Source organism: Phascolarctos cinereus, unplaced genomic scaffold (assembly GCF_003287225.1).
Source record: "Phascolarctos cinereus isolate Bilbo 61053 unplaced genomic scaffold, phaCin_HiC Scaffold_726;HRSCAF=1367, whole genome shotgun sequence".
Lineage (NCBI taxonomy): Eukaryota > Metazoa > Chordata > Mammalia > Diprotodontia > Phascolarctidae > Phascolarctos > Phascolarctos cinereus.
In genome coordinates, this window is record NW_027556098.1 from 343,481,445 (window position 1) to 343,508,664 (window position 27,220).

Consider the following 27,220-nt stretch of genomic DNA (forward strand, 5'->3'; position numbering starts at 1 on the left):
TGTGGGGGATGGGGGGTACGGGAAAGACTACTAGACTCGTTAATCTCTAAGTGAGAAGAGCTCCCATTTGGGAGAGGGTTTGAAAGCCCGCTCCCTGCCTCCGGCACCGCCCCCCTGCCCCCCACCCCAGTACTCCCAGCTCTCCAGGAATGTCCTCATCCGCCAGCCTCAGTTCGCGCTCTGTCTGCGGCGGGGTCCCACCGGGTGCAAAGGGGAGGGGAGAAGAGTGAAGGGAGGGCTGGGGAGGAGAGGGGAGGAGGCTGGCTGTGCGTGCCTTGCCTGCCAAAGGGAGATCTGTTCATCTGCTTGTGATCCCGGCCGCCCCGGCGCGTCCACATCCCTCCTTAGCTGGAGCTCAGCGTAGCAGCAGCGGCGGCGGCGGCGGCGGCAGCAGCAGCAGCAGCAGAAGAAGCAGAAGAGTTTGCAATATCTCTGCTCCTTCCCCTCTAGAAAACCTGTCCACCCGGCGCGCCCTTGCCTCCCACAGGATCCTAGCTTTCTAAAGTCAGCCTCCCAGTCTTTGGCGGGGAGGCAGAAGAGAAGGCTAGGGCGTCTTTTTCGTGGATGTTACTGCTCGGGAAAGGCAGCAAGTTGCATGTGCGTCCAGGACCGGGAAGGAAAGAAGCCAGCCGTCTTACAAACCATGTAAGTGCAGCACGCCGAGGTCCGGCGGGCGGACCGGGACGGGGATGGGGATGCGGGGATGGGGAGGAGCTCTTCTGCTCCAGGGTTCAGGGAGTCAGGCAGCTTTGCTGTCCCGTTGTCCTCCCTCCTGGCAGGGTCTAATTTCGGTGTCTGCCCCCGGGAGGTGCTACTTCCCATCCTGCCTTCCCCACTCCCAGCCTCCCTCCGCAGGGCAGGGCGGGGCAGGGGGTTGGGAAGAGCGAGAGAAGATTCTCCAACTCCTAGGAAAGAAGGAGGCTTTGTGCGTCTTTAAGCTGGGGTGTCCCCGGTCGTGGGGGCGTGAGGATGGTTCCTAATCTCCAGCTGTAGATGAAGGGCCGTTTGATTCTGCTGGTTCCTTCTTCCCTTACCTCGGCTGTGACCAGCACAGCTCACGCGGACTAACTCCAGAAGTGACCTGCCGCTGATAGGAGTCGGGAAAGGAGCCAGAGATACTCTTTCCTATGACATCCAGGGCTGCGTTGGGGAGAGAGAGCCCAGCCTAAGGCAGCCTCCGGGGCAGCCAAAAGCTTGACTGGTACTTAAGCAATGGAACGAGAACGGCTGGGCTAGACGGGATTTCTTTCCTAATCTCACTCTTTTGTGGAAAGTTTTGGGGAGTCAGGAACCTAGAGAGGCGGAAGATGAGGGACAGAGGAGGACATTCAGATTCTGGCTGTGGTCCTCCGTGAAAGGAATAGAGAGCTTGCTTTATTTTTTCTGGTTGAAAGTTGACACTGAATTGGGTAGGGCAAGTAGGTTTCATTGAGATTATCCACACACATACACATGCTTTCATTTTCACTGGAGGAAAGTCATTGCTAAGGCTAAAGGAATGACCAGATGCTCCACTTTGTGTGTGTGTGGGTGTGTGAAGGGGAGGGAGCCGAGCTTTGGGTCTACTGTACACAGACAGTGAGATAATACACCTCTAAGGGTACTCAGATAAAGTCTGTACCTACTCTTAGAATGAATTTGGAGAGTAAAAGCTTGGCAAAGCCATGTTGGAACCAGAAAAATTTTGGAGGCTATGAACTAAGAAAGTAAACAATCTATAGTGCGGCTCATTTTATTTTAATACCTTATGATAAGTTTACTGCTAGTGAATTTTCTGTATTAATTTTATTGCAAGTACATGAAGTGAATTCACCAACTTGGCAAATAGATGGCATGTATTCCTTTAAGTAAGTAGCTGTCAGTAATTATTTGGCCGAGACTGTGGGAGGACGGAGCCAGGCACACTTAACTGAGGTTATAATGAAAATTACTTATGAAATGTTGGGACTTTCTAGAATTTCAAACTGGGTCAGCTGAGTTGGTATGATCACATTTCTCAATACATTTAACTTTATTTCCTCTACTGTTGTTTCACTAGGGACTATTATCCTTACTACAGAAGAAAAGAAGTTGATGGCCACTAAGATTCAAGATTGCCTCCTTCAAGAAATTTTCCAAAGCTAAAGGATTAAGGCTTCCTGTGAGTCTTCCTTTGACATATCAATACTCTCCTTCATTCTCAGGAACAACTTAGTTTTGGTCCTTTGTGGGTCTTCATTGCCACATTTAGTGTTTTTGGATGACATCATGGCATCTAGTCTAACCTGCACAGGTGTGATCTGGGCGCTGCTCTCCTTTCTCTGTGCTGCTGCTTCCTGTGTAGGATTCTTCATGCCTTATTGGCTTTTGGGATCGCAAATGGGGAAGCCAGTGTCTTTTGGCACTTTCCGGAGGTGCTCATACCCAGTGCATGATGAGAATCGCCAGACGATGGTGATGGTGGAGGAATGTGGGCGCTATGCCTCATTTCAAGGTATCCCCAGTGCAGAATGGAGGATCTGTACCGTAGTGACCGGGCTGGGCTGTGGTCTTCTTCTCCTGGTGGCACTGACTGCTCTTATGGGTTGCTGTGTATCTGAGCTCATCTCAAGAACAGTGGGCAGGGTGGCAGGAGGAATTCAATTCCTAGGGGGTAAGTGACCACTTTCTTTTTGTATAATTTTCAGGTTGATTCCTATAATCTCTATTTTAATTTGTGTTGGTGCTTTTCCAATAGGGTCCCTATCATTCTTGTTCAGACACCACTTAACAGTTAGATAGACTACATAATGTTGTGCCTCTGATGGAAGGACAGAATTAAAGGAATTCATTGGAATTACTCTACATTACTCTACAGGAGCACTTATGTTTCACATATCCATTGAGGCATGATGCATCACTGGCCTGTCAAATTCACATGTATGGGGTGATAGTACTGGATTAGATTGGAGACAGAGCAGGGAAGGTAGAATTTACATTCCCAGTCATCATCTTGCCATGGTTTTACAATGAGATTTCATAATGAAATTTTTGGTGATGAAGATTTCATATGGAAATGAAAAGGGTTTTTGAGGTCTGTGCTGTTTGCATTACACTACGATATTTTGTGTTGGTGATGAAATTTGGGGAAAAACTTAAAAAAACTTGGTCTTACACTGTATCACCAAATAAATGGTGTATTTTGGGAAGGGGACTTGTGACTTCATTACTTATAGAGAGATCTTGGTGAAGTACTTCTACAATACAGATCGGCACTTTTTTTTCTTTTTTCTTTTTTTCTTGTTTTGAAACTTACACTCAGTGAACTGGCTGGAAGCACTGAGAGGTTAAATCTCTTTCCTGGAGTCACACAGACAGTGTTATGCTTTAGAATGAGAATGGGACTCAGGTTTTCCAGACTTCAAGGTCAGCTCTCTAACTCACTATGCTAATGGAAGCAGTTTAATCATACGGCCTTAATGACATTGTCATAGCTACAAGTCTGACCACTGGAAAGAATTGATGTTAGTTAAAGGGTTGATTATAGCTTTAAGATTTTACCCATTCTTGGAGACCTTGCCATAGACAAAGGAGAATATTCACGGAAATGATGTTTGAGTTCTACCAGACTAGACATTTTTATTGATAAAGACCAGAAAAAGCTTTCTTCAGCTAGTTTTGGTTTGCTTCCTCTGATCATATGGTCTTAACTGTACATTATATATCTTTCCACTGAGTTTTTCACCTCTATTCTTCAAGCTGAGTCTTTCAGATTTGGAGTCCACTCTGGAAATATGGCATTCATAGATACAACAGAAAACCAGAGAAAATGGAAAATCCTTCAAAGTGTGTTTGCAACTTTGTCATGAAGGAAAAGTGAATTCTTTAGTTCTGGTGTGAGTTACTGAGAGGATCCAGAAAAGGCAAGCCAAGAATGCTTATCCCTTGAGTCCTCTTTTCATCCCCAGATTAGCCAATCAGGTTATTTGGTATGGAACTTCCCAGTAGTGTTGTGAGAAAGGGTGGAGTTCTTCATTGCCTGCAAGGAACAGTACCCCACAGAAAAACAAGTGTATTATGAAACAGATGAAAGTTTTTAATGTGGCATTTTCCACTCTCCTGGTTTTTATGCTAGTTTCTGATTTTCCTCTGCTGGGTGATGAGGGGAGCATGAGCAAATGGTAAACTGTTGTTTTTTCATCTTCTCAAGATTCAACTTAACATTTGAACAAAGAGTGAGCTCTTTTGTAACTGGAACATGGTGAACAAAGTTGTTTCAGAGAGGAGAGATAAAAGTATTGATTCTTAAAGCTTGTTTATGAATGCCACATTTTTAGAGAACAGGAATAATTGGGAACACATTATTTTTCTCCACTGATAAACTTGGATTGATTTTGGCAGTTTACCTGGGTAAAGAATCATGACTAAGTAGTTTTTACTTTTCTTTTTTACAGTAAGTATTGCTTTCTGTTTCTCCTTCATTAGTGCAGAGACTGTTACTCTTCCTGGCAGTACAGGAAATTGCTTACAAAGAAAAATCAGTTTTCATTGATTACCTTTAAATGTATACAGCTATGAAAGACAGTAGTGGGTGAATCTAACCCATGAAATGCTCACATTTTTAAATTCACATAGTTCTAAAACATGACAAGACAAACATTGCCATTTACAGAAAACACAAGATAGAAATATATTGCAAATCTTTTTTTAATGCTATATTTTTCTTTTTGTGATTACTTTTTGTTTGACTCAGATTCTGCTTAGAGTGACTGACATTTAGCTGAAGGAAAAATTTGCCCTAAAGAGTTGATTTTCCTGTAATAGATCTACCACTGAAAATGCAATCTATATTATGGCTCTTATGATGGTTCTGAATCCAATCCTAAGAATGTATGAGCGTATTCTGATTCTGTCCTCTTGAGGGCACAAGTAAGTAGACCTAGGGTTGTCATTGATAACAGTAATTTCAGCCTTTCTACTTTAAAAAAAAATCTGAAATATAATAAAAATGATAAAGCTGTTCTTTATAGAATGATCATCACAATATTCTCCTAAAATGAGAGACCAAGCAAAAAGTCTATTTAAAAAGTCTTCAGCCTATTGTTTCCTAATTATTGAGTCTTCTTATTTAGGACTAATGTGAGTGATTTCATTTCATGAATATGGAAGACAGATGGAAGAGTAAAGGGATGGGGGAGAGAAGGACCTGAATGAGAGGTTTATGAAGACTGTGCCCCATGCTAAACTAACATTATTAAAACCTGGGATCTAAAGCTTTTGGGATGCAGTCTACTCAGGGAGTGCAATGCTGAAAGCAGATTTTCTTATTAAACTGGCTTGCCCAGAAGGGTTGTGTTTACCTAGAGTTAGGTAAACCCAAGATTTACTTAGACAGCAGGAAGCAAGTGAATTTCACAAGACAGAACCATTTCTGCTTAACAACTCTGCCTGCTGTGTAGAGACTTGGCCCAGATGGTGTAATGTCAAGCAGTCAAACCTCTACAGAAGTGAGAATAAGATAAAGGACAAAACTTCAGCCTAAAATCATAATTGTCCTGCTTTGGAAGATTAAAGGTTAGAATAGAATTTTTGGAGCCAGAGTAAATGCACTGAAATTTGCCACCTGTTACAGCAGAAATTTTTCCTGTGGTCGCTGGCATGTGAGCCTTAACTACTTTTTTCCTGCCACAGAAAACTTTTTTTAAAATACCTCTATGGAAGCTGAGTACAATAGTCAACATTTACAAAGTGCTTACTAGATGCCAGGCACTGTGCTAAATGCTTTACAATTATTATTCCATTTGATCCTCTGGACCACCCTGGGAAGTAGGCACTATTATTCTCCCCATTTTACAGATAAGAAAATTGAGGCAAATGAGATAAGCCTAGCCCAAGGTTACACAGCTAGTAAATATCTGTGGCTAAATTTGAATTCAAGTCTTCCTGACTCCAGGCCCAGTGCTCTCTACCCTCTGCACTGAGTATTATGAGCCCCAGAATGAAAGATTTTAAAAGGCAACAAGATCAGTGTTTAGAAGACTCATTTTTCGTGAAAAAGCTGACATGTATGCAATTCAGTAGTGCTGCTGTGAGAAAGTCAGATTTAATTCCATTTTTTTCCCTTTGGTTTGATATGGAGCATACAATTGTGCAGTTTCAAATATTGCTGCATGCAGAAAGTGCTTCACTTAAATTTGCATTAAGAAGTTTCTTGATGATACACATTGTATTGCTTCATTTGTGTGGAATAAAACCTTCATTCTTCCATTTAGCTTCCTCTTAGTTTTATACAGTAAAGGTGCCAAATGAAAATACTGTTTTGAGGAACTGAGAACAGAAACACTGATGAAAGTACTTTGCAAAGAGGTTAAAGTGACTGGTGTGTCTTGTTGAAATTTTGGCATCTAGTGAGTGGAGAGGTCCGGATTTAAATTTAGGGTCTCACCTGAAGAGGATCATGGTACAGTGGTGAGAAGCAAGCAAATCTACCATATATATCACCTAGTTGTGTTTCTTGTTAACACAATATTATGATTTAGTCCCTTATACATGAATCACATTATGTCTGGATTGGTTAAGTGATAACCAGTTAAGCAGAAGACAATTTCTGGGCTAGATGATACATTGTTTGGTTTTTGAGGTTACCCAGAACCCAGTGAGAACATCTGCTCAAACTGTAGTCAAGGGTGGTCCAAAGCAACATCCTAAAATCTGTTTATCTTTCATGCCCTCTTGTTTCAAGTGCCCACTACCTTCATGATGCGTTGTAGGCGTCCGTGTTGGCATCTCTTCCACATTCAACTCTCCCTACCATTTTAAGTCTACTTTCTGTCCCATGATCAAAATTTAGTAGTCTAGGCTATTACTTCATTAAACTTCTGTTCTTTATTAAATAAACAGTAACTAACATGATGAATCAGTATCAGGGTATTAATTTAGACAGTGTAGTATAGTGGCTAGAAGGCTGGCTTTGATTCTGGAAGTTCTGAGTTCAAGTTCTGCCTCCAGGAAGATTTGTATTCAAATCCCACCTCAGCCACTTTTTAGCTGTGTGACCTTGGCCAAGTCACTTAACCCCTTTCACCTTACCTTAAAGAGGTATTGTGGAGACCAGAAAGATAACATATGCAAAATGCTTTATAAATCTTTAAGCACTATATATATTAAATCAAATAAGTGCTATTATCATTATTATTATTAACATTAGCTGGTCACTTAATCCCTCCATACTCCAAGCAAGTTATTTAATTCCCCATACCCTAGCCACCTCTCTAAAACTAAATTACAAGGGAGTTATGATTCTCCATGAATAGATGAGGAGCCCCTACTTTGGGAATTCACCATACCAATGAAAACACAGGTCCAGAACAAAAATAAGCATTAAAAAAAAACTATCACATGTAGTCTCCTCTGAGAAATCCACGTGAATTGTATCAGTAGCCATTTGGAAATAATGCTTTAATTTAAGGACTAGCATAGTGTCTTATAGACACATCAGTTGAAGACCTGGGGTCAGATTTTGACTCTATCATTTGTGTGACTTTGGTCAAATCACTAAAATTTCTTGAGTCTTAATTTTGACCTCTGCAAAATGACTGGGTTTGCCTTAGATTAACTCTGTGGATCTTCCAGCTAGAAAAATCTGTGATCTGAGATGACAGATACTTCACAAATATGTGTTCAGCTGAATTATTGTAAATGGTGGGAGTTAGAGGCGTTAAGCATGCTAGTAACTCAGCAGTGGGCAGAGATTTTCCAATGCATCTCAAATCATACTGTGTAGAAAATTGCCTACTCTACATGGTTGTAGTATAGGCATTCGATGGATAATCTGCAGGCTGAGTTAGCAGTAGTATAGCTATTTACTGCGATAATTTCCATTCAGAAGAGTTGACTGTTGATTGCTTGATTTCAGAGCTTAAAGAAAGGACCAAGATTCAGTGAAAATGAAGGCATATGTGGTGCATTGAGCACACAAACTTCTTTCTCATTTGAATGCTTCACTTATTTTAGAACTGGCATCCTAACCCCAATATAGGATACTGGCCGAGCCAGCCCTGAGCCCACCTCTGCCACGGTTGTTGTACTAGTTACACTTTTCTGGGGAATCAGACCAATATGTGTGTTAATAGCTGCTTGCATTGTGTCTCTTTCCTTCAGATTGTGAGCTCCTTGAGGGCAGGGACTGTTTTTGTATGTTCTTTGCACAGTCCCAGTGCTTAGCACAGTACCTGACACATGGCAAACACAATAAATTCTAATTGATTTCTCTTGACCTGACATTTTGTTCTAGTTCTTACACTCCTATTTACTATCTACCTCCCGGCATGTGGTCTGAAGTGTTAGTTTTAAGGCGAAAAGAAAACCAGTCATAAGAAGCTGTAAATGGAGAGTCCAGAAATGAGATTTTAATCTAGCTTGCATTTGGAACGAATGAGCCATGTTGCAAGAATGAAGCCTGAGGGAGACACTGACACTTCCATCCTTGAATCCTGCTGGTCAGAGTGATGCCAATCCACTTCAGCCACTTCTGTCTCAGAATAAAGGAATAATTAAGGCAAGGAGGCACCCTAGCCCATGCTCTTGCCTCTAGAAAGAATTAGACTTAAATCACTTCAGACTGATGAGAATCTCTCCTGGTCTTAAAGATTTCTGGGGAAGGAGACTTCACATTTTCCCTTCAGTAATTTGCTTTCAGGTTTCATAAACCCGTAATTCCTTGGCTAGTTTACTTCACAAAGAGAAAACCTCTATTCCACAGTCACAGATTACACCTGTAATACTAGACAGCTGTATCACAAATGTGTGGGGATCGGGTATGAAATTGTGGGTGGATTCATACTTCCCAGCACTGGGGCTGGAAAAACAATGGCTCACGCTTGAGTCTCACTAATAGTGGGCTGGAGCCATTGTCTATGTAGAGGAAGGACAATGTACCTGGTTTAGACAAATTTAGACTATATAAAAACCTAAGGACATTTGCACTTTAAACCCTGGAGTCAGGAAGATGAGTTCAAATCTGGTCTCTGATGCTTCTATCTATGTGGTTCAGTGGGCAAGGCACCTAACTTCTCTCTTCCTCTGTTTCCTACAATGTAAAATGGGGATTAATAATAGCAACCTCCCAAGGTTGTTGTGAGCATCAAATGATCAAATATTTAGAAAATGCTTAGTACATAGTAGGCATTCAATTCATATTTTTCCCCTTCCTTAATGTATATTTGTTATCTCTGAGACTTGGAAATTCCTTAAAGATGGGAATGGTGTTTGGTGAACTTTAATCCAGCAGAGCATCAGATTTTTCATATGTGTGTTAGCATATGATAATATATTTTGATAACATTTGAAAACAATCATTGCCACCCCCACCATATTCTTCATATAGACTAGCATTTCCCAAATGTGTTTTCTAAACCTTAGCCTTGAAAGTTAATTATTTGTGATGCTCTTCCATGGATCTTTACAACCAATCCCATTATTTTGAAGTATAGACACTAGAACTTACTGTAATATATTTGCATTATATATGGTAGAACTATTCCCTGCCTACCCCCCAACTTCCACATATCACATTAGATGAATTATTATATATCAGACTTTTGTTTATGATGCAGAGCTGTGATTTGACTAACTGGAATAATACCGAAGAGTGTTTGAGGATGAAAATGAGAGGGTACCAAACAGAAGAAAAATGGAAAAGATCTGCAATAATTTTATAATAATCTTTTTTTCCCCTTCAAAGAGGGTAGAGCAACCATACTTAGACTAACATCTCAGTCCTGGTGGCGTGCTTATACAAGAGGAAGAGATGGCACTGAATAGGGCAAAGATATGAAAAACAGTTGAATTAGACCAAGTATACATAGAGAGGATCCATGCTAGAAGCAACACAGTTGTGGGAGCATTAGGGGATTGATTCACAAGGAGAGGAAGATACCAAAGACATAGATACAATTTTGGATCTTACTAATAATAACAGTATTTACTCCTCAGGGTTAGTGTGAGGATAAAATAAGATATTTATAAAGTGTTTTGTAAACCTTAAAAGTGCTACATAAAGGCTATCTATTGCCAACACGTGCCTGCTTTGCCATCTAAAATTGTTATGAGAAAAATCTTTACATGCATCCTAGCTGAGGATATTAATGACCGAAGTTATTTTCCTAAAATGTAGCTCTGACCATGCTACTACCCTACTCAATAAACTATAGAGATTTTTTATAGCTCTGGAATCAACTACACTCTCCTCTCCTCTCTTTGACATTTAAAGTTCTTTTTGATGTGGCCCCGTCTTGTTTTTCTAGGTTCCTCTCCATACCCTATGATCCAGCTGTGCTGACCTTCTTTCTGTTCTTTAGACACAACAGTCCAATTCCTGTTTCCAGGCCTCTGCCCTGTCTGTCCCCACGCTTGGAATGCATTCCCTTTTTATCTCTGCCTCTTCCTTCAAAGTGCCCTCTTCTACACGAAGCCTTTTCTGAATTCCCACAGCTGCTACAGCGATTGTCAGATGGGGTTTTCCAAACAGTGGTTTCTACAGTAATAACATTCAATCACATTGAAGGCCTACTTGTCCCTTGCATGTAAATGATAGCACAACATTTGCCTTATGATTCCTTTAAGCTGTAGCAACAAGATGATATTTCATCTTGGAACCTGCCTTGACCCCTTTATTCTTCTCAGCCATATTTATTTAGTATGGCGTCCTGGCGTAGTGAATGGAGAACTGGCCTTAATGCTAGAAAGACAGAGACATTCAAGGCCTGTCTCTGACACAAACTGGAAGACAGATCCTGGGCAAGTCACTTACCCTGTCTGTATCTATTATTTGTTCACAAAGTGATCACCCGCATTGGAAGAGGGAATTTCTTCACTTGGGAGTTCCCTATACCTATAAAATCACAGTTCTTATCCATACTTATATAGTCATTCTCTTTTGCACACCACTGGTTTTTACTTTCAGAGAAGCAAAAATAAACCAAACCAAGAGAAAAGAAAATTCAAGTCAAGGAGACATTAGACTTTGAGATTTAGTCTATGGCCTCCTAGGGAGAGTGCAGGACTTGGAATCAGAAAGACCTATTAGCTATGTGATCATGAACAAGACTCTTAACCATTATGTGCCTCAGTTTCCTCATGTGTAAAAAGGGGAATAACAAGCCCTGATATATGTCCTTTCCTGAGTTGTTTTGAGGCTCAAATGAGGTAATATACGTAAGTGCTTTGCAAACCTAAAAAATCCTATTATGTAATAAAATATGATTACTTCTATCTTTTGAAAACATAAACATAATAGGGGATTATTTATTGAATTTCAGACTATCCCAGAAGTAAATTTTTAACATCACATTTGTGAGGGTTTACCCATTGAATTCTCCAGACTAATTTTGGTATGACCCCAATTTTCCATGATCATTTCACTTTGATTTTTCTGAACAAAAACATCTGGAGAAATTCTTTTGATTTTTAATGTCTTTCCCTGGGTTGCCATCAGTTAGCAGCATTTGAAAGTCGGGATTATTTCATTCTTTGAATTTGTACCTGTAGGACCCTGCACATAGTAGGGTCTTGATAAATGTTTGTCAATTTCTTGATTAAACCAGTGATTTTAGAGCCTTTCCACTGCATGATGCTATCTCTCTTTTTAGGCCATTTTCAAAAGGCATGTTGTTCCACGGCACAATGTTGATCAACCATCTTGCAAGTTTGTGCCGTGCATCACAAAGGAACCCTAAGAAAATGTAAAATGACGAATGAAAATTCATAGCTGAGTCTAGAAAAAAACAACTTGGAGCACGTGCCCTATTGATGGTGGGTCGAAAGGGTCACCCTATAACATCTCAAGATACATTTTAAAAAGTGCAGATGGAACAAAACTGTCATTGTTGGACTGGATACTTGATCACTGTAGATCTTTCCACCTCTGCCTGGTGCCTTACTGTACAAGGCGTTTGGAATCTAGCTGAGTGGCAGAAGAATACTCTACGGTCCGGTACTTTTATTCACTTGATGTTGCCGGTCTCAAAGGAGTACCAAGTGCTTTACTTATTAATTTACTGGTCCTCAGCTCACTTCAGTTGGGCAAATGGCAGATGTTCTTATTTTTACAGATGTTTGCCATTCAGATATCTGTAAAATATCCCCTCCTTCATTGCTGTTCCTTGTGTAATGTACTCCATCTCCAGACTCTAGGTATTTTCATTGGCTGCCCTCCATGGCCTGGAATTGTCTCCCTTCTCATCTCTATCCCCTTTCTTGTCTTCCTTCAAGTCCCCTTGAAAATATCATCTTCTATAGGTAGCCTTTTCTGACCCCCCTTAATACTAGTGCTTTTCCTCTGTTGATTATTCCCAATTTGTCCTGCTTTATTCTTGTTTGTATGTAGTTGTTTATATATTGCTTTCCCCATTAGACTGTGAGCTATATGAGAGCAGGGACTATTTTTTTTGCTTTTCTTTGAATCCTCAACATTTAGCACAGAATTGAAAGGGTGGGGAACCTCTGGCCTGGAGGCCACATGTGGCCCTCTAGGTCCTAATTTGGATTCAAAGTGAAAGGGCTGCAGTTGAGGACCTAGCGTGTAGTCTTGAGGCTGAAGGTTCTCCAACTGGTGAGAGCCTAAAACATGGTAGTGATCCAGTGACACTAGCCTCCTGGCTGTCTCAAGAACAAAACATTTCATCTCTTGCCTCTGGGTATTTTCTTTGGCCATCCTCTGTGCCTGGAATGCTCTCCCTCCTCTGCTCTAACTACTGACTTCTCTAGCTTCATTTAAGTACCAACTGAAATCCCACTTTCAAGAGGAAGGTTTCCCCAACCCCTCTTAATTCCAGTGCCTTCCCTCTGTTAATTATCTTCTATTTATCCTATACAGTTTGTTTTGTGTATATTTGAATGTTGTCTTCCGTGTTAGATTGTAAGCTCCTTGAAGGCAGGGACTGTCTTTGACCTCTTTTTGTATCCCATGAGCTTAGCACAGTGCCTGGAACAGTGGAAGCTTAATAAATATTTGATTGATTCATTTTTTTCTTAATAAATTCTTGTTGACAGACTGTTGACTGCATAACAACAATGATAGATAGCATTATTTATTTATTCATCTATCTACAGTGCCTTAAGATTTGCAAAGTGTTTTACATGTATGACCTTGTTTTATCCCCACAACAACTTTTTGAGGTAGATGCTATTATTATGCCCATTTAACAGATAAGGATCCTAAGGCTCAGAGAGGTGAAAAGACTTGCCCAGGTTTCTGCTCTTAATAAGTGTCTGAGGCAGGCTTTGAATTCAGGTCTTCTTCACTCCAAGTCTAGTATGCTACCGGGCTCTGTTACCTTTCACTCAAAAGCGATACTGCATCTAAGAGAGAGGTAGTAATTAAACCATGGTGAGCCCACTGATTAATATGGGGTTCTAGCAATATCCTCGCTCCAAAAAAAAAAAAAGAGGATCTATTAGATTCTCACTTTTGTATTATGAATAGGGTCCCAGTCTCCTAACTCTGGATTTTTTTTTCAAGTTCATAAGGTAAAAGGCAAATATTTCAGGCAAATACTTATTCATTATTAATAATGTATTTAATGATGTAGTGGCATTTAGGGCCTGTTATTTCTTTCCCCCTTATATGTAGTAATAGGATTTAGTCTATTGGTCAGAAATACACATGATGGGAGAACATGAATAGGCATTTGTAGCATGTTGCAGGGCACCTGGGGAGAATGCCAAAGCATCTGGGGAAGAACAAACATGCTGTCAATTTTGTTTCAGTGGAACAATTTGACCTTTTCTTTATTGTGGGAAGGTTGAGTTGTCCCAATGCAAATATTCTTCTGTTATGATACCTTATAATAATCCTTTGTTAAGGAAAAAGATGATTTCAAGGGAATGGTTTCTGAAATCACCAAGCCAAGAATTTAGTTTTCCTTTTAGGGGTGGTATATTGTTATACCTTGGATTAGCAAAATGATAGAATAACAAAACTGGTAAATAATAAATTACAAAAAGGTAATAGATTTAGAGATGAAAGAGACTATAAAAGTCATCTAGTCTAACTTCCTAATTTTGTATGTGAGGAAAATGAGGCTCAGAGAGAAGCAATGATTTGTCCAACGTTCATGCCAGGTAGGGAGAGGGAAAACTGAATCCTGGTCCTCTATCTACAAATCCATTGCCCTCTGAATTTCACTACACTGTTTCCATTATGACACTGTACATATTCTAGTAAAGATAGCTCATTTTTGTAATATCACGAAGATTAATCAGGTCTTGTTAGGTATTTGGGCAAATTCTAATTTAGAGTTTTCTACAGTCTTGGCTAAGAGAATCTCATTGTACCAAGTCATCTTCTAGAGAGGCAACTTGGTATAATGAGCAGAGATTTTCTCTCGAATATCTCTGCAAAGACCCACCACTGACATATAATGGCTGCAAATTACTCACCTTGTCAGTGTACTAGGCAATTCTCTAAGGCTAGAAGTTTCACAGATGCTGCTGACCTGCATCAGTGGAAGGATTTTTCCATCTTCTAGGTATTCCCTCTCTTGATGAAATCACAGTTCCACCTGCCATCTGATTTTTATGGGTTATATGAGTCAGTGGTTTAAACTTAACTTTCCTGAACTAATATCTGATATCTTGATTCTACCTGGGTATGAGACAAATCAACTGTTTATGGTTTATTCTTTAGTTTCCTACTTTGTCAAAGCAACAAACACATCCTACACATTGTATTCAGATTAATTTTCTTAATTAGAAGACTCTGATCATGTCGTTCCCTTGCTCATGAAGCACCGTTGGCGTCCCATTGTTACTGAGCTGGACATTCCAAGACTTCCATCAGTTGACACTAGAACTTGGTGGATGGCAGATTGGCCAGACTGAGGTGTGCATAGGGCCAAGAGACTGCACAGAGTTTCTGTGATAGGGCACATAATCAAAGAAGGCTCCAACCACAGCTTCTAGAGGGAATCTGGACAGGAGGGTGGGTCAGCAGGGAATATGTTGGACAGCAGAGGAAGGAGCCCACCAGGATGGAGAAGAGTGACAGTAGGGAATAGTCAGAGGTCCAGGTGGCAGGGGTTTGGGATTAAGAAGCAGAGACCCAGCCAGAGTATGTGGTTTATGGTAAGACCCCAATTGCTGGGAAAACTGATAAAAATGTGTCAAGGTCCTAATCTTAGAGGAAATGGAAGATGAGGTAGGTATCAAGATAAGGACAGGGGCTCAGAAAAGGAAGATATGGATCTAGAACTGGGACTGGGCTCGGCAATGCAGGCTAAATCACAAAGCACAAGTCAAGAGTCCAATCACTGGAATGAAGGCATAAGACAGCAAAGATGACTTGATCCTCAGCTGCAGGACTATAGGACTGTCTCCTTTTATTTCATTTGTGTAGGGGGCAGGTTGGCCTGGGTTGGGGCTAATAATAACTAGCATTTACATGAGGCATTAAAGTTTGCAAAATACCTTACAAATGTTATCTTTTTTGATCTTCACAACAACCTTGGGAGGTAGATGCTTTTATTATCCTGATTTTACAGTTGAGGAAACTGAGGTATGCATAAATTAAGTGATTGGTCCAGGGTCACACAGCTAATAAGTGTCTGAGGTCTTATTTGAACTTAGAGCTTCCTTATTCCAGGACCAGAGCTGTATCCGCTGGGCCACTTAGCTGAAGCAACAGCTAAGAAGCTAAATGGCCTTATCTGAAAGGATCTCAAGTTAAAGTGCTTGACCAGTCTGAATGGCCTTTACAACAATGTCTCAGCCAGCTTTTTAGCCTTATTTGCTGCTGTTCTGCATTCTAGTCCTCGGCTTGGGGGGAATACTACCAACAGATTACTTACAGTCTTATCCAACTATTTGCTCCTTTTGTTCTACCTTATACTAGGTTATTTCCATGTTAATTCTTCTATTCCTCTCTAGCTAGATTACAAGTCTCTGCTTCAGTACAGGCACTGCCTTTTCCCCCCACTCATTCATCTTTGTATCATTATGGTATCTTTTTCTCAGTAAATACTTGTGGCAGTGAGTGGGCTATCTCTTTTAAAGTACTTACACAAATACTTTTAGAGAAAAAGAAAACCAAATTCTGTTTTATCTCTTTGATTGTTTCATGCCTGTGCCTCACTTCCCCTTCTAAACTGTAAGCTCCTTACAGGCAGGAATGGGTTCTGACTCATTATTGATTTACCTATCTCTTTATTCCATACCTTGACTTGGTGCCTAACATAGAGCTTTACATTTATCAAGTACTTACTATTTTCTGATTGAAGAATAAAGACATTATATGATGGGAAGTTTTACTCTTAACAGCGGGACTGATGCTTGGATTTCAGCGGTAGCCGCTTTCTAATTAAGCAACATTAGGCAAGTCACCCACACTCTCTGGGACTCATTTTCCTTATTTATAAAATGGGAATAATCATAAAAACAAGAATACGTTTCACTCCTAACTTGAAAGGAATGTTTAGAAGATAATATAAAATAGTCTTATCCATGTGAAAGCACCCAGGGTCTGGCATAAATCCAGGGTGATGGTGATTAACACTTATAATAACAAAATTTCAATAAATTGAAGGTAAAACCATCTAGTACGTGGATCTGAATTGCCATAAAAATGTGGTTATTTACAAATGATATAAGAATTCTGGAATGATGCTAGAAGATCATATATCTGTCCCAGGCAAATTTGTAGTTGTGGTTATATGAAAAACCAAGTATTTTCTTTCATCCCAATTTTTCAGGAAACTTTCAAGCAATTCATAGAAATACATTTAAATCAAGCTATCTCTATTTCTGCTTACACAGTACTACTTCGAGCAGCTTGAAAAAGCAGTAAATATTGTTGTTACTCTGGCATATGAATATTACTGACTAGGCTGTTTTCTTATGTGAATAATTCAGCTTTCAGAATTTTTAATAATTTTGTCTGAGTGCTTTGTGTCTTCAAGTGCTTTGCACATGGGGGAATTTCATATAAATACTTAAAATAGACATTTTAGAACAATGAAATGCTTTCGTCACATAAAACCAGATAATTTCCTTTTGTCTGTTTTCAAATAAGGAAATTCAGAATTAGGTGCTAAAAAACAACAACAACAGGAAGAAAGCTCCAGACATGTAAGATTGATTTTGTGAATCTTCATTTCATAAACAAAGTTTGACATTTTCAATCATATCTTCATTTCACTCATACAGAAACAAATGAGTTTCATATTTCAGCTTTCTTATCATTTAAAATCAGTGTCAGAAACCTGCAGTAAATTAGTTCCTGAGCTCAAGGAACTGATAGATTGTTATCACATTTTATGAAAGCTGTGGTACATCTGTATAGAGAAAGTAAAACAAATATGGAAACAGGTTCTCCCTTGATTGTTATGTATGAGTTAATGTTATGTTCAATGAGCCAGCTGTATAAAGGGCTATAAAAATTAGATTTGTTGTTGTCATCTTAGGTAATTGATAGCTTCTGTCTATTTGACTTGTCAAATTATTCAAAAAGAAAGACCTTTCAAGCTTTAAGATTCTCTGAATTTGTGATTAAATTAGAATTTGGATATTTAATGAGTGAATTTTACTTTAAGCATCCCTTGGTGGGGTCCACCAAGTGTAAGTAATGGCTTTATTATGTGTAATTAGGTATTCTTTTCCCAAAGCTTCACAAAATCCTTAACAAAAGGTTCTTCTAGTGTGATTTTTATTCTTATTCTCACCCTCCCCTCTTTACAGAGAGAGTGGCTCAGTGAGCCTGCTGTAAGTATGATGATAGTTCATTCACATAATTGTATTTTTCCCATTGTGTCTGAAAAGGAGGAAAAGTATATTCTGGCAGCAATGGAAATAGCCTTTTCTCACCCTTGACCACCTAGTAGCCAGAACATATCTTTAGTCTGCCCAACTCATTTCTTCCCCTAAGCATACCACTTCCGTGTAGGGTAGCGTGATGGAACAGTAATCGTGTATCTGAAGTCAGAGGACTTGGGGGGGTGTCACGTCCTGGATCCCCCAGTTGCTACCATTTTGACTTTGGGAATGAATCTAACTTAACCTCAGTGGGCTTCAGTTTCTTCAGATGTAAAATGAAGGGGTTTCATTAGGTGAGCTGTAAGATCCCTCCCAGCTCCAAAGCTATAATCTTAGTCTTGGGTGGAGGGTGGTGGAGCAGCAGCAGCCACAAAACAAGACATAGGGTCACTCACCTCTTTTTTCTCATTCAAAAGGAACCGAAGTGCTTTCTTGGTGCTTCAGAGGGAGGAGAGGGAAAACCCTGGGACCCTCATTTATTACAATTTGACAGACTGTAGAAATTATTTTCCCCCTTCCTTTAGAGTCTTGGCTGTTTATGAAGTTGCCTGAACTGAATATAGATGTTTACAAATATATTTTCCTTAATTATAAGAACATTCTATTCAGTCAGCATAGAATTCCCTGGTCTGAATAGCAGGAAATTGGTAATAGTAACTCATATTCACGATAAGAATAGAGTATTTTTGAAAATGCCTGCTACGTGCCAGGAATTTATGCTAAGCACTTTATAAATGTTATCTGAGTACTTTCCTCACCACAGCTCTGTGAGGTAGCTGCTGCATATGTTGTTATACCCATTTTACAGATGTCAAAATTGAGGGATAAGAATCTAAGTGACACTTCCCTGGAAAAGGTATTGGAGCTGAAGTCAGAGAGCCTGAATTGAAATCCTGGTTCTGCCACTTACTCCCTGTTTGACTTTAGGTTGGCTAACTTCTAACCTTCCAAGGCCTCAGTTCCTTCATCTATGATATGAAGGGAGTTAGCCGAGCTGGCTTCTGAGGCCCCTGCAAGCTTTAAATAGATGATTGGATAATGTTGCAAGAGTCATATCCAGAACTTAAATTCAAATCACCTGACTCTGAGAACAGCGCTCTCTCTACTGTGCCCAACAACTTCCTCTAGAGAGTTTGAAATGATAATGGACGAGTTGTGGCACAAGGTTTAGGCAAGAAGAAAGGGAACACATTATATGGTATTGATATAGTATCAATTGATTGATAAATATATGATACTTACTCTGCCTTTTCTTAGGAGGATTTTTTTTTTCAGTTGGAGTAAATAGTGGTGGGTCTAGGTGTATTGGGAAGTTACATATTGAGGAGAATGGAGATATATATCCAGAAGAGGATACATTGAGGAGATAGGGAGGAATAAAAAAAAGAAGTGGTTTAGCACCAAATTGTTTTTGTTGTTATTTTTAAATTCCATTGTCTATGGAGAAAATGTGGAAACTACTATTAACTTTGAAAGTAGAAAATATCTTTGTCCACTAGGTTCAATATAAGATTGCATATGGAAAATATTTGATCTGTGAGTTTTTATGAGACAACATTGCATAACATTGAGGAAGCATAGAGGGCTGCCTAAATGGCAGGAATGCTAACATTAATGAAAAATCACAGATCATTAAAGGATTTTTGGAGATCTGGTATAAATTGCTTTTTAATCATAAATGCTTCTTAAAAACTTTAATGCAAGAGATTCCCAGAGAGGTGTTTTTTAAATTTGTGAACCCCTGATTTACCAATTAGATGACTATAACTAGAAGAGATATAGAGGGAATCAAGTCCAACATTCTCAGAGATAAAGAAACTGAGGCCCAAAGAGATTAAGTGATTTGCCCAAAGTCACCCAGAGGTTGTGAGGAATAGAGCCACATTTGAACTCTGGCCTCTCTGATGCCTTCTCTAGCACTGTTTCCACTTCTCCACACTGGGATGCTTTTTCAATGACCAAATTTTCATCTGCTATTCCCGCCTTCTACTTGTAATGCTGTTTGTTTGTCTCACTTGTCTGACAGCTGCGTATGATGCTACTTTCTGAAAACCCAATGCGTTGGTAAGCCAGGAATATAATAAATCGCACTTGATGGGTGCAGCTACCTTCTCTGAAAATGAAATAAAAATCCAGGCAGGAAAGAATGTTCCTTTATGACATTCACTGACACGGAAGAATGTTGACAAGCCATGAGTTAGGGAAGGCAAATTCCAGAGCCGAAGAGGCAATGGGAAAGTGGAGATGCACATGAATATTTTAGCTTTTTACTCTCATGCATAAAAATGGCATTCTATTTTGATCTTCAGGTTGAGGAAAGTCAGTTTGCTTATCTACATACAGTGGCTATTCTGATTACAGCCCCCCTGATTGGCAACTTTTAAAATTCAATTTGGCTTGCTGATGCCCTTGGCACTCAGTAGGTTTCATTAAATTTCACAGCAGTTAGCTTTCATTCTCTGTGTGGCACCTTTTTATCTACATTTGACTCCAACGTAATTTTAGACAATTGGGCTTTGTCTGGAGTGCTTATTCAATAATAATCTTTTGGTCCAGTTAGAGCAGGTTTGGAAATCTGAATCCAGAGAGATTTTAAAATGGTGTAAAACATTGTTAGACGGAATATTTTTATTTCTCTGAACTTTCGTCCATTTAAATGGTTGGCAATATACTTATTTTGCAAGTGTATTTATAGCTTATTTTGTAGCAAAATTAAATGATATCCCCCCCATTTTTAGATGGTTCAGAATTTTGGCTGTATTCTAGAAAATTGTGTTTCAGGTTACTATAGGTCAAGCATATTTGAAATAGAAACTTTTGTAATTTGTTTTATATTCTATGTAGGTACAGGGCTAGTGGTCTATTTTCCCTTGGAAAACTTAGGAGCGTAGTTCCATAGATGTTGTCGTTATTTAGTTCAAAAAAATCTAACCTACTTTCATAAAGGAAAGAACATCATTTTTTCTCATTATTTCATCCTTTTTTGGTTCCTTCTGAAATCTTATGCTTAGTTTTAACAGCTAATAATAATGTTCTTATTATGTTCAGGTTAGTAACACCTTTCATCTGTGACCACAGAATGCAAATACAATTTGCCACTTGACCTAGGCAGATCAAAGTTTAAAGTTTGTGTACAGTTGTTTGGCTCATAGGTTCATACAGTGGGTGATACCACCCTGTGGGGGCGCTGGAATGATCCAGGGAGCAGTAGTTGCCTCAGGTACAATTAGGGGGCCTTGAATTAATAAAAGGGGATGGTGGAAACATAAGGAAAGAAGAGAAAATAAGAAAATCTTTCTTACATGTTTCATCTGTCATGTAACAGAGTTAAAGTCACAGTGATTACATTATTTTCCAAATAAACACACAAAATACAAGTTATAACCGATCAGAGGTCAAGTCCACTGATAGGTCTTAACAAGCAAGTGTTGGCAGCAAGTACGTCATGCATTGTTGGAAGTCCGGCAGGCATGGGCAGGAATATGTGCATCTAATGACTTGTTTACAATATAATAATATATAGTTACATGATGCAATATTGCATCATCAAAATTTCAACTCAGGAAAATTCCCCATAAATTTACAATAAATTATTACATTTAAGATGTTATTTTTTTTAAATATACATTTTTTGAAATGACACAAATTTTAAAGGGTTAAAGAAAGATTTCTTGGGAGGGGGGTGCTGAGTAATTTTTTTTTTTGAAAAGGGGGTGGTAAGCCAAATAGGTTTGGGAACCTTTAATAGATCTCATGATCTGGAAATGTGTCCACTTTTAGGGCTTCTTAGGTTCTGAATTTTCGACAGTAGTGGCTAACTCTACCAGTTCCTATGGGCCAGACACAGTGCTAAGTGCTCTCAATCCACAATCTAAGGAGGTGGAGGTGGAGGTGGAAGAGCAAGAAAATTCCAGAAGTAGAGAAAAATAAGTGAAGATGCACAGGGTGTCTTCTGTGAAGAATAGAAGGGGGATCAGTGTCACTGGATCACAGAGTAAGGATGGAAGGGTAGGAGAAGTTATAGGGAACATGACTAAATTCACAAGCAACAGAGCCAGGATTTGAATTTTGGCCTTTGACTACCAATTTATTGTTCTTTCCCCTGTACTACATTCTTAACTGGTTCCCACATTGGCCACTACCAAGCACTCTAGCTAGATGAGCAGCTAGTATAAGATTATCATAGTCTGTGCCTGAAGAACATTTTGCTGAGAGAAGGTAACTGTCTCTTCTAAGGAAGCAGACCTGTAATTTTAATTTCATCAGCTCCATTGGATAACCAACTAAGTTAAATGGCCCAGATGTTGTATTTGATTATACTCTCATTTTCAGTGACTAAACCATTCTAGAGAGATTTGCAAGTCTATATTGAAGCAATTATCTTGAAGATTAAGGCTTCTTTTGAAGGAGTTTTGCATCTTATGAGTCTGATCCTCACGGGACTTCAGCAGAATAAAAGTAGAGGAATGCCTTTTAAGGTTATAGGTAATTCTTTTAAACTGTAACAAGCATATGTGTAAGAATTTTTTTTTAATTGGCAATGGAATTAAAAAAGGCAAAAACACTAACCAGTTATATGGTAGGTTCATTTGATGGCAGAGCATGATTCTAGAATAATTAGGCGTTTCACTTTTATTTTATCACTAAGTAATTACTGAAATAACCACAAGGAGCAGGAGGCTGTGGTAACATGTCTTCTCAAGTGCATGCTGCCAGATTAGAGTCATTGACTGTAATCTCAAGTGTATGCTGCCAGATTACAGTCATTGACTGTAATCAGAAAGTTGCAATTTTATATAAGCTCATACCCTCTTATTCCCACCCCTCCCCCAACTGCAAAATACATAGATCATTAAAAGAGAGGGAACCTTTATTTGAGAGGGGAGGTTGAATAGTTATATATGTTTGTGCGCAAGGTTCTACATTTGGTTTAATAAAATCAACTGGAGAAAGACAGGTTAGGGGAGACAACAGCTTGTTTAAGACAGCCCTGGGAGTTTTAATAGATTGCAAGCATCATTAATTATAACTTTATAGCTTAAATAATATAAAACTTTTCTGGCTGCAAAGCCTTAAGGAAAGGGAGTGGGTCTGTGATTTCATTCATAAAGGGACCTTCTGGTGAGGAACTTCTCCAATGGAGGTCAAAACATCCTCTTCAATTTATCAGCCAAGAGAATGGTGTAGAGCATCAAGGTATTAATTGATTTTCCCTGATTCACATAGCCAGTTCATGTCAGAGGCAGAATGTGAACTCAGCTCTTCTTGGCCCAAAGGCCTGCTCTCTATCCACATGTGACCTCTACTTAAAAAGTAGAATATAGCTCAGCATACCTACAGTACTAATTTGACCAGTACTTTCTTTGAAACGGTCTCTAAATGTTAATAAGGTTCTTTAAACTGAAATTTTTGTATGGTAGTCAAGACAAGTAAAGTAAATAAGCATTTATTAAGTACCTACAGTATACCTTGTTCTATGCTAAACCCTGGGGGGGAGGAGGGGTACAAAGAAAGGCACAAAAATAGTGCTTGGTCTCAAGGAGATCACAGTCTGGTGGAAAAGACATGTAAACAGCTATGTACAAACAAGATAAACTAAAGATAATCTCTTAAGGGAAGGCACTAAGATTAAGGAGGACTTGGAAAGGGTATCTTGCAGGAGATGGGACTTTGGCTGAGACTTGAAGGAAGCCAGGGAAGACAGAAAGCAGAGATAAGAAGGGAAAGCTTTCCACTCATGGGGAACAGCCAATGAAAATGCTTGGAATCAGGATAGGGAGTGTCTTGTGTGAGGAAAAGCAAGGAGGTCAGTGCCATTGGAACAGAACGTATGGATGGCGAATAAAGTGTAAGAAGACTGGAAATGTAAGAAAGGGTCAAGTTAATGAAGGACTTTGATGTCAAACCTATGGTTTTATATTTGACCCTGGAGGTAATAGGGAGACAGTGGAGTTTATTGAATAGGAGGGGGTGACATAAGCTGAGTGGAGGATGGATTTAGGGCATCATTCTCTCTGAAGTCACTATGTAGCAGATCTATAACTCCTAAAAAGCCCTAAGATAAAATTCAGGGGAAAAATACAACATTTCCTATTAATTACAATGGAATGGTGAGCACGTACTTTTCTGGGCTAGTCTGAAATTGGGACATACCACTTCAAGGATCACCATGCTTATAGAGTTATAAACCCTGAAATTTGGAAAGGACCCCAGAAGTCATGTTGTCCAACTCCTAAATGAACTAGAATCTATCTTCTCAGAATTCTTGAAAAGTAGGTATTCAATCTCTATTTGAGATATTTATGCCTAAATTGGTCCCTTTGCAACCTCCAAATGTTGCTCCTAGTTGTACCCTTTAATGTCAGGCAAAGTCTAATTATTCTTTCGTATGATGGTCTTGAAAATACTTGAAGATAGCTTTCATGTTTTTTACATGTCTTCGAATTCCTATTACTCTCAATAAGTTATTTCCCGTGATTTCCATTCCCACTCATGATTCTGATTGTTATATGGGTGCTTACTCTAACTTGTCAATTTCTTTCCTTAAATGTGATATCCAGGACTGAACACAGTAATCTGGCTGTATTTGGACCAGGGCAGAGTACAGGGGATTATCACTTTTCTTGTTCGGAGTGCTATGATTTGTCTAAAGCAGCCAGCATTAGGGTTTGTTTGCCTTTCATGTTACTCTTGTCTCCCTGAATTTTTAATTCACTTAAATCATCAGGTTTTGTTTTTTGTCTTTAACATGCAGTTGTTTGGTCATTTCTCCTACATCTTCTACTTATGCAGTTGAGTTTTTAAACCCAAATGTAGAATTTTGTATTCAGACTTCTTGGGTGATCTTTCTCTGCTCTCTTTGGGAAGTTTTAGATATCACAATAAAATCTGAACTCCATGGTTTTGTTCATTATATAGTTAGCCCATAGATAATAGATATTGCTGCCCTCTCATCTTAGAATTTTTTCATCTCTCCAGGGCTCAATTTCATTATAAGCAAAATGTTTCTTAGTGTGTGTTTTTTTAAATGGGACATAACTGAACGAACAACAACAACAACAACAACATGATGATATCCCTGCACATAGCCCCTGAGTGCTAACTATGGAATCAGAAAGACCTGAGTTCAAATCCTGACTCAGATACTTCCTATGTAAGTGACACAAGGCAAATGACTTAACTTCTCTCAGTCTGTCAGGCAACTCCCTGGTTCTTGTGTATTAAGTCATAGGTGAGTTTCCATCTGTGTTGGTAGTGGAGGCAGTTCCTACACCAAGAGTTCCTTAAATTGATGAAATCACAGATCCTTATGCATCTTTGCACATGTAATATCTTTATATTTAAAATAAAAATCTCTAGCTCATTTCTCAGAAAAACTCTCCCAAACACTTAAAAAAAACACTACTCAATAGAAACTGTGATAAATGAAGGACAATGCAAGACAGGTAAAAATGAAAAACAGTGGGGGAAAAATATGTCTGCTCATTTCCAAAATACTAATCAATTTAAAAATGTAAAATGACTGCAGTTCACAAATCTTTTGCAGTGAACATACTTATCACTTAAAAATATCAACAAGGAATCTCTATATATTATACATACCTACATTTTATTTGCATTTATAGCAACTGACAGCCCTTGAAAGAGTCAAGAAGCCAAGGAATATTGAATTTTGAATAATTAACATTGCACATCGATTTAATCATTTTTGCATAAGTTTAGCAGAGTATTTCTGTCCCATCATTCCAAGATGATTGATTGAGCCATTTACTTCAGACAAAACTTGGTTGCCCTTCAACTAAAGAAGAAAAAGTATTGTCAGTGATACAATTGTTTGTGCATATGTTAATGATACCTGCCATATTAATGATTAAAGGAGAGCACTCACATGCTGAGATATCCTTCTTTTTTCCATTCCATTCCCAACAATTATTATAAAGGTAGAAAGTTCTTTTTGGCAAGCTGCCACAAAATCCTCCCTTTCTGTGATATCAGTTCATTTTATTTTGAAGTGTCACAGCTCAGGTGACAACGTGGGAATTTTCCAAGCAGATTAGTATCTCAGAAGCCTGCTTTTAAGCCATTAATTAATGATGACATTAAACAAGAGAAGAGGGCCAAAATGTCCCACTGATGAGAGGTAAAAAATGTACCCAGCCCAAGGCCCTAGTAGAATTTGGTGCTTCTGAGGGAAGTGGGTGACCTGAATTTAAGTCAGTCAATAAACATTTACTAAGAAACTACTATGTGCCAGGCACTGTGCTAAGCACTGGGTGAGGTGCAAACAAAAAAAAAAGTCTCTGTTCTCAAAGAGATTCTAGTGACAGAGACAACATGCAAACAACTACATGCAAACAAGATATGAACAGGATAAAATGTAGGTAATCAACAAAAGAAGGCAGTGAAAGGGACATCAGGAAAGGGTTCCTGTAGACGATAAGATTTTAGATGGGACTTGAAGGATTCCAGGGAAGCCAAGAGGCAGAGATAAGGAAGGAGAGTGTTGTAGTTTTAGCCATTGAAAATGCCTGGAGTTAGGAGATAGATTGTCTCATGGGAGGAAGAGCAAGAAACCCAAAGTCACCGGATGTGGTGTGGGGAGCAAGATGATAGAAGACCGGAAAGATAGGAGAGGCCAAGTTGTGAAGGATTTGAATCTCAAACAGAGGCTCTTCTATCCAATCCTGGAGGTGATACAGCACCACTAGAGCTTATTGAATAGAGGATGACATGCTTTAAGATAAATTTGACAGTTAAGTTGTGGATAGACTAGAGTGGGGAGGGACTTAAGGCAGAGAGACTAACCAGCCCGCTGTGGTGGTAGTTCAGGTGTGGGATGATGAGGGCTTGCACCAGGCTGGCAGTAGAGTCAGAAGAGAGAAGAGGGAATATATCAGAGACGTTATGGAGGAAAAATCAACAGGCCTTGGCAACACATTGAAAAAGCCAGGGTGATAAGGGGTTGGGGCTGAATGAGTGGAAGGTTAGTGGTACCTTGAGAATGCTATGGAAGTCTGGAAAAGGGTAGGGTTTGTGTCTTTCCTTCCCTGTAGCTCATTTCTTAGAAGTATGTCTGCTCCTCTCCAAAATATTAACTTTTTTGAACATGTGAAATGACTCTTTCAATTCACAGATCAGAACCAGCTTTCACATATTTACTTCCCAGGGGTTTGGGGCTAATTTCTTTTCCAATTTGCTCTGGCTATCCTTGATTGGCCAACAATAAGTCCCAGCCCAAGCCCCACTTGGTGGTCCTTGTTTGGGCTGTGACTGGCCAGAATAAATGTAAATAGTAGTTATTTCTGTTTTGGGCAGAGACCCTGAGTCTTCCCCTTCCAGATTGATTCTTTTTTTTTTTTTTTTAGCTAGATAAAAGAGGCTGTTCTTTGTCTTATTCTTACCTAGCCTTTAATCACTGAATGGCAGTTGCCTCATTAAACTGAGACTTGGGAAAGAC

At 39.3% G+C, this 27,220-nt stretch overlaps 1 protein-coding gene across 2 annotated transcripts in view; it reads left to right on the top strand.

Moving 5' to 3' along the window:
• The first annotated feature begins 265 nt into the window (after nt 1-265).
• Nucleotides 266-27,220, top strand: part of LHFPL6 (LHFPL tetraspan subfamily member 6) — a 277,506-nt gene continuing 250,551 nt past the window's right edge. The window contains exons 1-2 of one of the 2 annotated variants that reach the window (XM_020970008.2): nt 266-645; nt 2,039-2,632. In XM_020970008.2, the coding sequence (XP_020825667.1) occupies nt 2,248-2,632 (385 nt within the window). In that variant the 5' untranslated portion in view covers nt 266-645; nt 2,039-2,247. Of the gene's footprint in view, nt 646-859; nt 1,202-2,038; nt 2,633-27,220 lie in introns of those variants that run through there. The other variant, XM_020970009.2, reaches the window with a different exon arrangement.